The 15,713-nt window shown below is 37.3% G+C and overlaps 3 protein-coding genes across 4 annotated transcripts; 2 read left to right on the forward strand and 1 right to left on the reverse strand.

Annotated features, from left to right (window-relative positions):
* The first annotated feature begins 1,981 nt into the window (after positions 1 to 1,981).
* Positions 1,982 to 3,809, forward strand: LOC106654681. 2 transcript variants are annotated; one of them, XM_014374654.2, is made up of 3 exons: positions 1,982 to 2,155; positions 2,246 to 3,043; positions 3,126 to 3,809. In XM_014374654.2, exons 1-3 carry the CDS (start codon positions 2,083 to 2,085, stop codon positions 3,671 to 3,673), a joined length of 1,419 nt encoding a protein of 472 aa, XP_014230140.1. In that variant the 5' UTR covers positions 1,982 to 2,082; the 3' UTR covers positions 3,674 to 3,809. The 2 variants fall into 2 exon arrangements, with proteins under 2 accessions (XP_014230140.1, XP_014230141.1); XM_014374655.2 differs by having other exon boundaries at positions 2,249 to 3,043.
* Positions 3,810 to 10,876: 7,067 nt separating this feature from the next.
* Positions 10,877 to 11,873, reverse strand: LOC106654752 (S-phase kinase-associated protein 1-like). Its single transcript, XM_014374753.2, has 2 exons — positions 11,499 to 11,873; positions 10,877 to 11,190 (listed from the first exon to the last, which is right to left on the reverse strand). The coding sequence occupies exons 1-2, from the start codon at positions 11,688 to 11,690 to the stop codon at positions 11,032 to 11,034; spliced, it is 351 nt and encodes a 116-aa protein (XP_014230239.2). The 5' UTR covers positions 11,691 to 11,873; the 3' UTR covers positions 10,877 to 11,031.
* Positions 11,874 to 11,956: 83 nt separating this feature from the next.
* On the forward strand, positions 11,957 to 13,910 carry LOC106655567 (S-phase kinase-associated protein 1-like). The gene is made up of 3 exons (XM_023460228.1): positions 11,957 to 12,061; positions 13,020 to 13,286; positions 13,595 to 13,910. The coding sequence occupies exons 1-3, from the start codon at positions 12,032 to 12,034 to the stop codon at positions 13,751 to 13,753; spliced, it is 456 nt and encodes a 151-aa protein (XP_023315996.1). The 5' UTR covers positions 11,957 to 12,031; the 3' UTR covers positions 13,754 to 13,910.
* The last annotated feature ends 1,803 nt before the right edge of the window (positions 13,911 to 15,713 follow it).

A 15,713-nucleotide genomic window follows, 5' to 3' on the forward strand; every position in this document is an offset into this window, starting at 1 on the left:
AAATCGAGACGTATGTGCCTGGAGAAAGTCAGAGAGCGAAAAAGCCAAAGCGAAGCTCGCCCGTAGTAGTCGGGGGTTAATTAATCTGAATCAGAAGCTCGAGCTAGTTCCCTTGCGCAGAAGCTCAACACCACCACCAGTGGCAGTCTCTGCTGCTGCCGGTGCTTTCCGCGAGATAAATTATACGAGGAAAATAGTGGGCGAAAAAAAAAATTATCACTCGGCACCGCGCAGCATCTCTTTTTCTCGTCTATGACGAGTTAAAAACAAAACTTTTATTTTTTTCATTTTATTTTTTCACTTGCTGCTACCGCTGCTTGCCGTGAATCCAACTTCATTTTACGCTTTTTTAATTTCTCCACCTTTCATGTGAAAAGTTCGCTTCGCGAGCGCATTCGAGAGCGCGATGTTTTCGTTTACGATCATTCTATTGTTAATTAGGACTTTTAATGAGCTCGCAAGGCAGCAGGGCAGGCTCGAACATTTTTATTTTTATTTCTATTTTTTTTTCGTCTGTTCCAGTTCACGCACACACGCAAAGAATCCAACTTATGCGTCAAAAGGTTTGATTATGATATTTTCGTAAATATACCTTATGGAAATTTTTCTCCATACTCGATTGATCTCAGTTATTTTTTCAACATTGTCGCGGTATAGATCAACGCTTTGTTTTTCCTCGCGTCATATAGGTCGTCGTCAACGTCGTCATCGCCGCGCTTTTCAACGTACACATCCAGTCAAGGATTAAATGTGTCACCTTGAAAACACAGGGAAAGTTTCCCTTTTTACGAGCCGAACGTGGGCGCACGTCGTTCGAGTAAAAACTCGAGTCATCGCGCCCTCGCGTTGCGTCGTGCGTCTCGCGTTCCTTACATTAAAGTCGCGAGGGTAAAAGAAAACTTTGCTTTCTCGGCTGTATGCCCATTACGTTTGCTGCTCACGATCTGCTTCTCTCCCCCCGACTTCTTATAATTGACTTTTTGTTTCAGTTGCATTATATTTTGCGCAGCTCTCCGCGCGCCAGATATAATAACAAAATGTTGGGAATCATCGAGGAAAGAGAGAAATCAAGAGACGAGAGACAGAGAGCATGGCTAATTTATAATACCCCTTTGAAGAAAAAATTGATAGACGATGATAGATATATAGCAGGACAAAAACTTTGTGCTGCTGCTTCTTTAAATTTATATTCATATACGTACACTCCCTCCCCTCCCTATGAAACGCAATCCTTTTAGCACCGAATGCACACTGGCGCGTTTCGACATTTGTTCTTTGTGTTTCTTCTTTTTTTTTGTCGTTGATATATATTTTTTTTCTCATGCATAAGCAGCAGCAGCAGCATCGGCATCGAGTGTTAAAATGTCAATTTATATGTTAACAGCTCTGCCTACGAGCCCCGCGTGTTATGTATATAAAGGGAGACAAAGTCTCAAAAAGTTGCAAACTTCTCGCGCGCGCGCGCCAAGACAACAAACTCTCGGATTTGAAGCTTTGCAGAGAGTTTTCCCTGTGTTATAGAGTAGTGCCATGTAAACCCCCGGCGTATCAGAAACAGAGAGAGAGTGAGAGAGAGAGTAAGAGAGAGAGAGAGAAGACTTGGAACACTCGAGACGCGATATCGAGGCTCTCTGGCGCTGCTACTTTTGAGAAACTTTCGGCTGCCGGTGTATACGATGTGTATACATACATACGTACACACGCACACAAGCCGAAGTTGTTGATTTACAAGTTTAACTGCCTCGACTCTCGGCTGCTATACCGCTGAAATTATTATACACACACGCGTCGCTCGCTCGTGTCACGTGGGCAACGTCGCGCGCGCGATCGTATATCGATGACGACGATGATGAATTTTGAATTTATAATTGCGAATAAGCCGCAATGACGTTCGGCGCTTTATTTACCCCCTACTTCTCTCCCTCTCTCTCTCTCTGGCTCTGAATTAGATTTCGCGCGAAGGGCTCGGCGTCGCAGCGAGGACCGTACACGACGTTCGGCCTGTTGCTTCTCGTCCGCCGACTTGCTCCGACGTTCTCCAATAAGTTCTCTGCTCCGAGCCGCAACAACGAATCTAAGAAGATGATGACGACGACGACCCACAGACTCACCGCCGTGCTGATCCTGGCAGCTCTCTGCTTTTTCAAGAGCTCAAGTGAATATACCTATAATAATACCCATAGTAATCAACTCGACTTACTTAATTAATTTTTCTTTTTTTCGTTTTGCTTATTTCTTGTTCCAGCAGTTGGGGCCAACGACGACCATCATCAGGATCAACCGCTGCCACAACAGCCACAACAACAGCCACTCGTCAACGACGACAATTGCGTCGCCTACCTGTACGAGGACGGGACCGTCAATCTGCTGTCCAGCGACGATCCGCGCGGGCCCATCGTCTACGGCTACGACGCGCAGAACCTGCCCAAGCATCGCTATCCGGATCCCAACACCGAGTGCATCTTCAAGGATGGCGATGCCTTGCTGCATCTCTCTTGCGCCGAGGAGCGTATGATGATCCTGCGCGGCCCCGTCCAGGATCATCGCGACTACCGCGCCACCTATCTGTACCACAGACGTACGATTAATCCGCGCTCAGACGGCGACGATGTCGTCGTGGAGCGCGGCCTAGGAATACACGGAGAAGACCCGGCCGAGACGAAACTCCAATCGGCCACTCGTCCGAGGTGTACGCGCGAGGTCGAGCCGATTTTTATCGACGTCTCCAAGGGCGACCTGAGCCAGGGACAGCGATATCAGACCGGATACTTCGTCACGCCCGTGGACTTTCTCCGTGTGATGGAGTTCAAGCTGGCGGCCAATGGCAATCTCGTGGCTACCGCGACTCTGACGCCGGCTGCGTCGTTGACGAACGAGATCAAGCCAGCCCAGACGCCGAGATACGGCTGGGGACTGGCGCACCACGCGGCCGCCAGCGGAAAATTACTCGATTATGAATCTGTGTACAGTCTGGACAATCAGCGCGAGGTGTTCGAGGGTCAGTGGCCGGAGCTCGAGGACATCGAGGAGCGCATCAATGAGGGTGAGTGTCGCTCGTTTCTCAAAAACAAAAAATTAAAAATTGAAAATCATCATCTCATCTCTGACTAAAATGTCCCGCACAGAGCAAAAACTCGTCAGGACCCAACTGATCTCCGACGAGGACTTCTACTATCACAACGAGAAGACGGCGAGCTACTTCTACGAGAATACGGTGCCCGTGTGGAAGAGCGTGGCCGAGGGCAACTGGGCGCGAGTCGGCCGGATAATGCGCGAGATCGCCGCGCAGACCGACAGCGAGTTCGAGCTCGGCGCCACGAGTTACGGCGCCTACAGGCAACCGGGCCGCCGCGGCCAGGGTCGCTTGGAGCTGGCCGACACCGAGGAGCTGGGCGGCGGTTATCTCCGAGTGCCCGTGCCATGGGTGCTGCAGCGCTACATGGTCGACAAGAGGAATCCCCGCCGCGGCATCGTCTTCCACGTGATCAACAATCCGTTCCTGACGCCCGAGGAGGTCAGGGAGTACATGGCCGAGAGGCCCCGGTGCCGCATGGTCGAGTGTCACATGGCCCACAGGGAGTTCGCCTACGTCGAGCAGGGCTTCACCTACTGCTGCGCCATAGACGACGACGACACGCTCAAGGAGCACAAGATCGAGAACGAGAGCTCGTAGATGATTGTAATTTTTGTGTATATAACGTACGTTTGTTTTTTTGTATATAGTGATATATTTTGTTTAACGTACGAATTTTATCGATTGATCGACCATAATGATATGAAAATAATAAACGTTTTTCATAGCAAATAAATCGCTGATCGTTGAATTTATTTACTCTATCCTCGCACGTAACAATTTGAATTTCGAATCGATATATACCTCGACGACGAAGAAGAAAAAGGCCAGGAGATGGATTCACCACGTCAATTTGCACGGTAAAACAGGCTTGCTATATAACTGCTGCTGGGACTCGAAAAGTAAACGGGGATGCGCGATGATATAGCATATACATACGGTATATAGGACGGTAGAGAGTCGAGTGTCGTTGCGCGCGAATCTGGGGGAGAAAAAATTTCAATTTAAAATTACGCAATTTAGTTACTGGGAAAAACGAGAGAGAGAGAGAGAGAGAGAGAGAGAAGAAAAACGAGAAGCGGGCGAGAAAGAAGGAAATGAAATTGGTCGAGTCCAAGACGACGTTGGAGAGCTGGGGGGGAGGCCGATTTTACTGCTTTTTTGCCTACGTATATAAATCTCGCTCTCGTCGTCGTCGTGATCGTCCTCGTCGAGGCAGTGCCGGTTTGGACAGACAACTAACTTTGCTTTATGAACTGCGATTATTTTTCTCTCGCGGGAAATGATTTCCCTTCATTATAAACTCTCGAAAAAAAAAGAGAGAGAGATACGGTAATTATTACAGCCAATAATCCGCGTTACATACGTAACGTATTGCGATCTTTCATCGCGCATTATCTTTCAACGGGTTTTCGACTCGCATGCGGATGTTTCGTGACTTGGAGCCGTTCCAAGTCTCGGCACTTGTTGGCTCCCCCGACTATATGCTGCCGACGTATCCCACCTGCACCCGCTAATTGCATAATTTTGCAAAATCAGTCGATTAAATCGTACGCGTCACATATAATACGTCGTAAGGTAAAATCAACGAGCCGTCGATTCGTACGATGTATACAGTCCGTGTTTTCGCGTACGTGTGTACGATGTTATTATTATCGTTACAATCGAACTCGGCATACATTGAAATTTCGGCGATATCGTCGTCGTCGTCTCGCCTCTCGAGTATACAGTCAAAAATAATAGATATTATAATTCGTGAATATTATTCGCTATACCATACATTACGATCGAAACCACAGCACGGCACGAGAGAGAGATCATCGCTCGCGTATGTCAACAAAAGCTCCCATCGGTTAGATCAATATACACACGGACACGACGCGCGATCGCGTATATGTATTAGTATATAACGACGATTTTCACGCTGCTCTCGCGTAATCGCGCGCGTTTGAGAACGAATCGCGAATAGCCGTGAAAAAGAGAGAAAATGTTGTCCCTTTTTTTTTTTTTTTTTCGATGCTGCTGCCGCTGATGCGCACGATGAAATGATACAGACCGCAAAATACAGACGCGCGCGTGTCAGCGACGTGTGTGCGGCGGTGCAGCATTTATGCATATAATAATTGTGCGTGCGTCTCGTTCGCGATAACATCGGATTATACGCGCCGAATGATGTACGAGTTGAAATTGTTTGTTCGCTCGATGGAATATTATTATTGTGTACATATATTCGCGACGATGATTGACGGCGGGCGCGACGAGTCAGCGCGTCCATCGTCCATAGGTAGGAGGACTGGATTATATTGTAATAGATGCATTGGTGACACGTCGGGGGTATTCCGAGTATAAAGAGGTATTTTATTGAAGTGTGTACGATGTACGGAAAAAAGTATAGTAATGCACATTATGAAATTCGTAATTGGTACATACAAAGAAATAGCAGTTTTGTATAGAACCCACTAAAATTTTTAGTTGATTTTGTTGATATTATAAAAACAAGACAACAAACACTTCTTTTAAGACTAAGAGAAAATATTATACCGTGTGTCAAAAGCAAATCATTGGTATTGACTTTTCTCGCTCATACGGTACAGCGACAGCGTTTGTACGCATATATTCGTGTGAATTAGATTCTAGAGACGAGAAAAGTTTGTTTTTGGCGATTTTTTCTCTTACGCCTGTTACGTATTATTATATTATAAAAATTAAGCGCATTTCAAATGATTCAAAAATTACGATTTTGATTTGATTTTTTCGAAAAATTTAAACCAGTTTTAATCAATTTACATACGAAAATATCACTTTAAGCTTCCTACCAGTAGATGGCGAGTATACTTTATTCTGTAAATCTGCAAGTGGCGCGGTAAACATAATTGTATAACTCGCAATTTATAAATTTGTTTTTCTGTATAGTTAAAAATTTTTCATATATGAATTCTATGTATAAAAAGAGTAATATTTGTAGATTTTAATACTCTTACCTGAACCATAAATATAGTAACGTATTTTTTGAATCGTGTTTATATCTATAAAAATTGAGAAAGATTCATCGTGATCGAATTTTTTAATTGCACGTTCATACGCGCAACTTTTCCTTTTGGAAATCTCTCAATGCACTGTTATATATACAAGTCAGGGTGATGCCGAATATAGTCGTTGTAAATTTACGAATTACTCTTTATAAGAAACACGCGCAAAAACAGTTCAAAATTCAAATTCTGGAGTGATGAAAAAGACTTTAGAAAGAAGGAAAATCATTTTAAAAAATCTTAAAAATGTTTTTATCATCGAGTTTCTCATTATACAATCGTATCATACGAGAGTTTCGGTAAATTCTCTGCAATTATAATTTATAAATTTATCGAATCATGGCTCGCTTGATAAGTAATAAACAATATATTTTAAAAAGTAGTTCGCAGTAGCATCGACGAACATTGGGATCTAATACAGTACACATTATTTGTAAAATAATATCAATTATGTCGATCGAAGAGTTACAAAATTCTCTTCGTATGCATGTTTACATAATTTGATTACAAAGGCACTCGGCTCCGAACTCGTCTCGAGAATGCGAGCGACTCTGCGTTTTGGCACGCGTATGACGCATCAGCATGTGGATTGTGGAGCGTATAGTTCGCGCGTTACGACGCCGCAGAGTAAACACGAGGGGAGATATCGCTCAAACTGCAACCGCAGTGATTTTCGTGATTAAAGTGGAAATGCTACTTATGAATCGTCTAAGTGCAAGTGTACTCAAAGATGGCTCAAGTCGACCGAATGTATTTGAAAAGATTGAAAAGTATATACGTGAGGAGGTTAGGATGTATCCTACACGAACGACAAGGATTTCTTCACTCTGGAAGTCTGGAGTGTGAAATTGGTACGGGAACAAATACGTCCGAATAATTCGAGATATTTTTCAAAAAGAAGAAATATCGATTAGCTTCATCGAAATCGGGTGTACAATGACGAGACCGACTTGCACATAAGAACGGTCGGCCTCTGACGCACATCAGTAAATCCTGAGAATATTACGGTCGTAGGTTTCTCCGTGAATTATATCGATGAATTCGAATGCACACATTGATGACTGACTGACCTATATTTTAGTGTCATGTTTATTAATAGATGTTTCTCAACAAAATTAATTAAAACCTAATAAACAGCATCAAAATATCACATCAACTCGGGCTCAACGAAAACGTAGCAGCTATTATACAAGGACTACTCTCTCGTTTGACAGTGCAACGACGCTGCCGCGCAGTGTAAACAAATAAAGAAAGATCGCCATCAACTGCGGCTCGTGACTCAATTCGAGCAAGTAAAAAGTATCCAGATTTCGAGATATTGTGTGCTGTGTGTCAATTACTGAATTATGATTTCACGTGTGACCAATGGAAGTTTCAAATTGTGTGTTTTGATGTCGATCAGTGCACATTCCTCAATAAATAGCTTTTTAACACTGCGTGCGCGAAACACGGGCTTTCTAACCTTAAAGCGTCAGAAAACCCTAGTTTCTCGCAAGCAGAGTTAAAAAATATCGTTTGCAACTAGTCCGCGAGGAAGTTGACTCACCCAGGAGTCTTTGCACCCTCGCTACGCTCGGGTGAAAACAACTCCTGGGTGAGTCAACTGCTTCGCGCACTTGTTACAAAATATACTATTTGCAAATTTAAACTTAAAAAATATTGGAGAGTGTGCGTGCGTTTATTAACGTGAGTGGTAAATTTTCAAATCTTCGAGTGAATGAATTCAGACAGTATCACACCACATCAGTGCACTTTGTATACATTATATTAATTGTTAAAATATAAATTAGATTAGCTTAGCAGCTTAAAAAATAACGTCTGCAGTGGGTAGGCGTCTCAAAGCTTGAATAAAATTTTTTGAATTAAAAAAGAATGAATCGGATTGATATGTCATTGATGAAAGTCTTAACGTTGAATTTTCGATTTTGATGCCAATACACAATTGGAAGTAAAGTAGCCTTAGTTGAAACAAGAAGTCTTGAAAGTTCATCGCAAAAAGAAAAACAATTCTATCGGATTTGTAAAAGATACAACATACATAGGAGGTTTGTTCACAATTGTTCAATCTTTTGATAATGCAAATACTATTCCATATTTATACAATGATTTATATTATAATAAAATCAATATAATCTTTCAAAAATAAACCACAGTCATTTTTATAAAATTTATATTTTATTTACATTACCTCAAAAGTAATAATATTTTATGACAAAACATTAATATTTTATACAATATAATATATAATACAAGCTTGAACTTCATAAATCATTCATTCAATCAAGTTTTCATCAATATTTTCTGAACTTGAGGCGTACTCATTTTAACTTTACCAGATATATTTCTAGGAATACATTTGTCCTATATCTCTTAGTTGTTTACTTTTATCTTTCATAATGATAGCTAATGCTATCTATGCAGCTTTTGCTCGTATGCCAATACCTGGCAGTTATTTCACTTTGAATTTGTTATTACCCATGTGCTGCAGAGAGTTATTGAGTACAGTTATCGAAAATAACAACTCATATTTAGGAAATGGTTTACTAATGAATTGGTCAAGCATATCAAGATCATGCGCAGTTCCTGGTTCTTCTTCTTTCAATACAATCAAGTGGTTGTGAATTTTTTGCTGGCATTGAATATTTAGCTCATTTATTTGGATTATACTTCTGCTTTACTTTTTTAACTTGTTTAGGCGCAGAAGGATCTTTTTTTTATTTTTTTTCTTATTTTTAGGTACACCATTAGATTTTAAATCCTTCAGTGCCTGTGCCTCTTCTTCATCTTTATCTTCGTCTTCTTCATCTTGATCCTTATATTTTTCTTTAATTTTTTTCAATTTCCTTCTGTTTTTTTTTCAGAGCAAGTTACTATGCATAATTTAACTCAATTTACTACGCATATAACTATAATTGTTAAGCTTTAAAGATTATCATTATCTTAAAGAATTGTTATGCATAAATTGAAGATTTGACACTTGTGCTGAAACGCCACATATCTAAGTTTTGAATAATAAAAATTTCACCAAGAAGAATTTAAATATAGCATGAATTCTGGTATAACAACGAAGAGTTCGTCAACTTGGCGACAGATCTTCAGATACGTCTGAGTCTAGTAAACACTACTATTTGAAAATTTCAGTGTGAAGTGCTTTTCGCCGTTGAAACAGCCACCGACAATTCAGTCTAGAAAACCACTGTGAGAGTTTTTACTAATTTTTAAAAAAATTATAAAACATTCTTTGGTTTAAATTAAATTAATAAATGGCTTCCACGTTGATTTTTCTACGTAAAACATATTATTATTACCGATCGCGTCTCTCGTATATCAAAAATAATCCGTTCGTCAGCGAATTCATCTAAATTTTTCATTAACGCGTGTTGATCATTGCATATAGGAGTTGCAGAAATCAAGTAACCAAAAAATGAACAGAGAGTATAGTAATTACTAGTATTCTAAATCAGAAAACACCATAGCGTCCATGTAAAAAAATGTAATGAATCATTACTAATAATAGTTTAACGTCCGAGGTTTAGGTGATACATAATTATCATTTCAGCTCATGTTTTATTGATATTAAAGAAAATATCGTCGCCCCAGCGCAGGAAGGTATCTATTTCCAAGCTGTAGCAAAAAGGATACTTACTCGCGCGCAGCGGCAAAAAGGTATCTAATTCGAGCGAGAAGCAAAAAAGTAGCTTATTCAAACGAAGTGGCAAGAAAGTTTTGACGCGCTGAATTTAGGTTGGCAACGCAGACGTAAATGATAAAATTTTGTTTCAATATTCAATATTCAACATTTAATTCAAACTTATGTAAAGCCGGTAACTTCTACTTTTCTCTCAGAACAAACAAAGTTCTCCATAAGTGGCAAATTGAATCGAAATCGCGGTGAGATTGATTTGTTTGCTCGCACTACAAATGAATGAAAATCATTACACTAGCTCACTTGTTTTTTTTCTTTTTTGCTCTAATACAAAGCATATTTTATAGAATATGTCTGAATTTTTTAAGATTTTTATGGATCATTTTTGGTATTTTTGATTTCTGACCATTTTCAAAAATACAAAAATTTCCCCGGAAAATTCTGAAATAATTCAGGGGTCTTTTTTGAACAATTATAAGGAGTTTTTCTAAGTAAAGTTTTTTTCCTAGATGCTTGGTTAGCAGATAAAAAAATTGACCAAGTTTATACGTGGTTTTTTTTACGAGGCACCATTTTGTTGTCCACAATGTTGAATTTTCGATATTGTAACAATTGGACTTTTATGTCTACACTCCATGGACGCAAAAAATATATGTCAGACACACGGATCAAGTCTCTTTTGATTCAAAAATTTAGGTTGAATCAAAATTTTTTTCAAAAAAATCGTGTGTTTTGTTGTTTAACTGTTCATAACTTTTGTTCCTTAACATTTTTTACAATTCTGACACTGAATTCGAAAAGTTCATAAAATTTCCCATCAAAAATGACTATTTAAACATTTTTCAGATATTTTTTCACAGAGCTTATAGCACCGGAAAAAATGTGGGAAATTTCGTCCGTTTGGCCCGAAACGGATTAATTTTTTTTTGTGCTGGGTTCTAGTTTAATTACTTGCTTCATTGGCATTTCATAAATAAGATAGGAACGATAATTTTTCACGAGGAAGCTCTTTGTCAATGAATAGGAAGCGGTTTTTTTCTTTTAAATCGAAATGAGACATTTTTCAAAAAAAATCTCAAATACAGAGCAAGCGTAGCTAGTAAGGTTAAATAACTAGTGTTAATCAAGTTTATATTTTAATAGTTGAATATCTGCTTTATTTAGTAATTTTTATCACGAACAATAAGTATTTATAACTAGGTCTCTTATTTAATTAAAACTATTTCGTCTAATTTTAAAAAAAGGCATTGAAATCATTAGAAGCAGAGGGTGGATGAGCTTCTCTACTTTGGCATCAATATTTCTGAAGTCTTCTGCAGTCCGTCTACTGATGTATCTGTAAAATGTCCTTTGGCTATTAATTGGGTTACCAAATCTAACAAATCTTTCATATCTAAATAATTGGCTGCTAAAGTAAGTTCAAAAAGAGGGTCCAATTCAACCTGTAACATTATTCAAAAATATTATAAGAATTTGGCTGATTTGTTAAGTAGTATATATAATTTTTGTAAACAATTGAGATTTTAAGCTTATTTCGATAATTCAAGTTATTAAATTCAATCATGGTCCACGTGTATACACTACTAACTTTACGGCATAAGCAGGTATAGATGTTGTATTGATGACAGTATTCAGCAAAGCAAACAAAGATATAATTTCTGCTCGTGTGATTTTAAATTTGAATTTCAAGTTAAAATGTTCAACTGAATTCCAATAAAAATAATATTCAAACTTAATATTGTTTAAATACCTTTAGAGATGTTGGATCCCATTCTGTCATTTGAGTTTTTTCATCCGTGCCATCTTCTTTTGGCATGGGATCATTTTTATGATGAGTAGCGAATTCAATAACCTTTTCCAGAGTATCAGACTTAACATTTTTTAGAGGAAGAACTTCATCCAATTCTTCATCGCCTAAACTTTCAATCATTGTTTTTACCATATACGATTGTTTTTACCATATACCATATAGAGTTATTTCGAGTACTCGCACAGCCATAATTTCAACTTTAACTGTCGATGTAAAAAGGCTGCTTTAGCAGCATTTACGCCTAGTCCACGACCATTAAAGTAATCTGTAAGTCGATCTTCTTCTTATGAAAATGAACATGTGAAAGTGTCTCGCTGTACGAATGACTCTTTGCCTCTCCCCACTATTCAACGCTAGATGGCTTGACCGCCTACACTTTAGGATATAAAAGATTCGGAATATGAACGTTAGTCTCACAGTGCTTGAATCTTTCGACGTAGCAACAACGCAGCTTAAAATATCTCATTGACAATATGGCTTCAAATCAAGAAAACTCTAGCCAGGTAAGTTTTTAATTCAGACTTCGTAGACAATTAGGTTAAATTATTTGTCAATTAGTTTAAATTCCCAACACGTGCGTGTATATGTTGTAACGCGTGTAGAATATTATTTCAAAATAAAATAGAATAAAGGTCTAACCCACGGAAAAAACAAGCCCCAGAGCACGTGCTTTACTGACTCGGCCACTAATTACAAGTCCTTTTAGAATATTTTGTTTTCCATGGCCTAGAGCAGCAGTATACTATTGCCAATAACCTTACCACATCGTTTCTGTTCCGATTGTTACATTCAATAGTAAGCAAAGAGACTTTTGAAGAAGTTATTGAAAAAGAACCTGTACTTGAATTTTACGTAGGAATTCATTATTTTTGAAATAGGCTTATCTCTTAATTTATCAGAATTTCATATGTAAAAAAAATTTTATAAAAAATAATTACCGTCAAATGTTGACAGCTGATCGCGTGATGAGCACGTGTTTTTTTCTTTTCACTGTCGAAATCAGGGTACCGACCTCGTGGCTTTATCCGTTGAACATCTGCTTTCACTGAAGTATTGGATCGATCGTACTTTCGAAATGAATATGCTGTGAATGATCTATGTATTTGGGTAGACGGTGTCCGAGGCATCGAAGACGTATTTTTAAATTTCTGATAACGTGATCGAATTAACTTATTTTTATTGTATATTTATTCATACTTATTGTATACGTATAGTATAGAAATGAGTCTAACTAGATATCATTTATTATCAAATACTACCACTTAATAACTATCAGTTCTATTTCGAAACAAAATTTAAATATCTATCATTTATTTTGATTTTTTTACAAGAACTTTTATAGTTGTTCAGTTTACAAAGTGTATACGTAGTAAAAATAGAATAATATTACTAACTCTATTGCTACAATCAATGAAATAAATGTAAACCATTTGACCAATATCTTTTTCAATTTTATTACAGGTGCCAATCCTGCATTTGCAAAGTTCTGACGGAGTCGTTTTTGACGTGGAGTTAGCAATCGCTAAGCGCTCATATATGGTAAAAACAATGGTTGAAAGTTTAGGCGAAGAAGAATTGGATGAAGTTCTTACTCTAAAAAATATTAAGTCTGATACTCTGGAAAAGGTTATTGAATTCGCTACTCATCATAAAAATGATCCCATGCCAAAAGGAGATGGCACGGATGAAAAACCTCAAATGACAGAATGGGATCAAACATTTCTAAAGGTATTTAAACAATATTAAGTTTGAATATTCTTTTTGTTGGAATTTAGTTGAACATTTAAACTCAAAATTCGAATTTAAAATCACACGAGCAGAAATTATATCTTTGTTTGCTTTGCTGAATACTGTCATCAATACAACATCTATACCTGCTTATGCCGTAAAGTTAGTAGTGTATACACGTGGACCATGATTGAATTTAATAACTTGAATTATCGAAATAAGCTTAAAATCTCAATTGTTTACAAAAATTATATGTACTACTTAACAAATCAGAAAAATTTTTATAATATTTTTGAATAATGTTACAGGTTGATTTGGACACTCTTTTTGAACTTACTTTAGCAGCCAATTATTTAGATATGAAAGATTTGTTAGATTTGGTAACCCAAACAATAGGCAAAGGACATTTTAAAAATACATCAGTAGACGGACTGCAGAAGACTTCAGAAATATTGATGCCAAAGTAGAGAAGCTCATCCACCCTCTGCTTCTGATGATGACAATGCCTTTTTTCAAAATTAGACGAAATAGTTTTAATTAAATAAGAGACCTAGTTATAAATACTTATTGTTCGTGATAAAAATTACTAAATAAAGCAGATATTCAACTATTAAAGTATAAAAACTTAATTAACACTAGTTATTGAACCTTACTAGCTACGCTTGCTCTGTATTTGAGATTTTTTTTGAAAAATGTCTCATTTCGATTTAAAAGAAAAAAACCGCTTCCTATTCATTGACAAAGAGCTTCCTCGTGAAAAATTATCGTTCCTATCTTATTTATGAAATGCCAATGAAGCAAGTAATTAAACTAGAACCCAGCACAAAAAAAAATTAATCCGTTTCGGGCCAAACGGACGAAATTTCCCACATTTTTTCCGGTGCTATAAGCTCTGTGAAAAAATATCTGAAAAATGTTTAAATAGTCATTTTTGATGGGAAATTTTATGAACTTTTCGAATTCAGTGTCAGAATTGTAAAAAATGTTAAGGAACAAAAGTTATGAACAGTTTAACAACAAAACACACGATTTTTTTGAAAAAAATTTTGATTCAACCTAAATTTTTGAATCAAAAGAGACTTGATCCGTGTGTCTGACATATATTTTTTGCGTCCATGGAGTGTAGACATAAAAGTCCAATTGTTACAATATCGAAAATTCAACATTGTGGACAACAAAATGGTGCCTCGTAAAAAAAACCACGTATAAACTTGGTCAATTTTTTTATCTGCTAACCAAGCATCTAGGAAAAAAACTTTACTTAGAAAAACTCCTTATAATTGTTCAAAAAAGACCCCTGAATTATTTCAGAATTTTCCGGGGAAATTTTTGTATTTTTGAAAATGGTCAGAAATCAAAAATACCAAAAATGATCCATAAAAATCTTAAAAAATTCAGACATATTCTATAAAATATGCTTTGTATTAGAGCAAAAAAGAAAAAAAACAAGTGAGCTAGTGTAATGATTTTCATTCATTTGTAGTGCGAGCAAACAAATCAATCTCACCGCGATTTCGATTCAATTTGCCACTTATGGAGAACTTTGTTTGTTCTGAGAGAAAAGTAGAAGTTACCGGCTTTACATAAGTTTGAATTAAATGTTGAATATTGAATATTGAAACAAAATTTTATCATTTACGTCTGCGTTGCCAACCTAAATTCAGCGCGTCAAAACTTTCTTGCCACTTCGTTTGAATAAGCTACTTTTTTGCTTCTCGCTCGAATTAGATACCTTTTTGCCGCTGCGCGCGAGTAAGTATCCTTTTTGCTACAGCTTGGAAATAGATACCTTCCTGCGCTGGGGCGACGATATATATGTACGAGTAATACTCATGAGCAATAATCTTTGAGTATCAATACATATTTTTTTTTTACGTATGGTACCAGACAAAATACTTTCAAATGGGGATTGAAAACTGTTCATATGTGTTCTTGAAAAAAATTTTTTTTATTTTTTCAGCCTCATCCGGTTAATGAGAAATTAAAAACAATAAGGCCCCTGTTGGCCCTTAAGATGAAAAGTATCTATGCAAAATTAAAATCATTATTATTTCTTAGATGAAAAAAAATATCTACAAAAAGTTTGTAAAGTAAACCTACAACATAATGTTAGTTGTCTATGGATAGCCATCTTCCGTGAAACTTCTTTATAATCATTTAACTGCAAACATCAAATTATGAAAAAAGAGAAATCTTGAAAAATGAAAAGTCTTGAAAATTTTTAAAAAATCTTGAAAAAATAAAAAATCAAAGAAGTGTAAATTTAATTAAAAGAGAACTTCCCACGTTGTTCTATGGACATAGGGATCAATAGAATAGAATCCAGGTATGGATTCTATGAAAAATGTTGAAAATTATTTTCAAATTAAAAATAAAATTTTTTTTTTCCATCGCTTCGGGTTTGCATACCTAATATCGACCTGAACC

This window comes from Trichogramma pretiosum, unplaced genomic scaffold, assembly GCF_000599845.2.
Source record: "Trichogramma pretiosum strain Unisexual culture from Peru unplaced genomic scaffold, Tpre_2.0 scaffold83, whole genome shotgun sequence".
Taxonomy (NCBI): domain Eukaryota; kingdom Metazoa; phylum Arthropoda; class Insecta; order Hymenoptera; family Trichogrammatidae; genus Trichogramma; species Trichogramma pretiosum.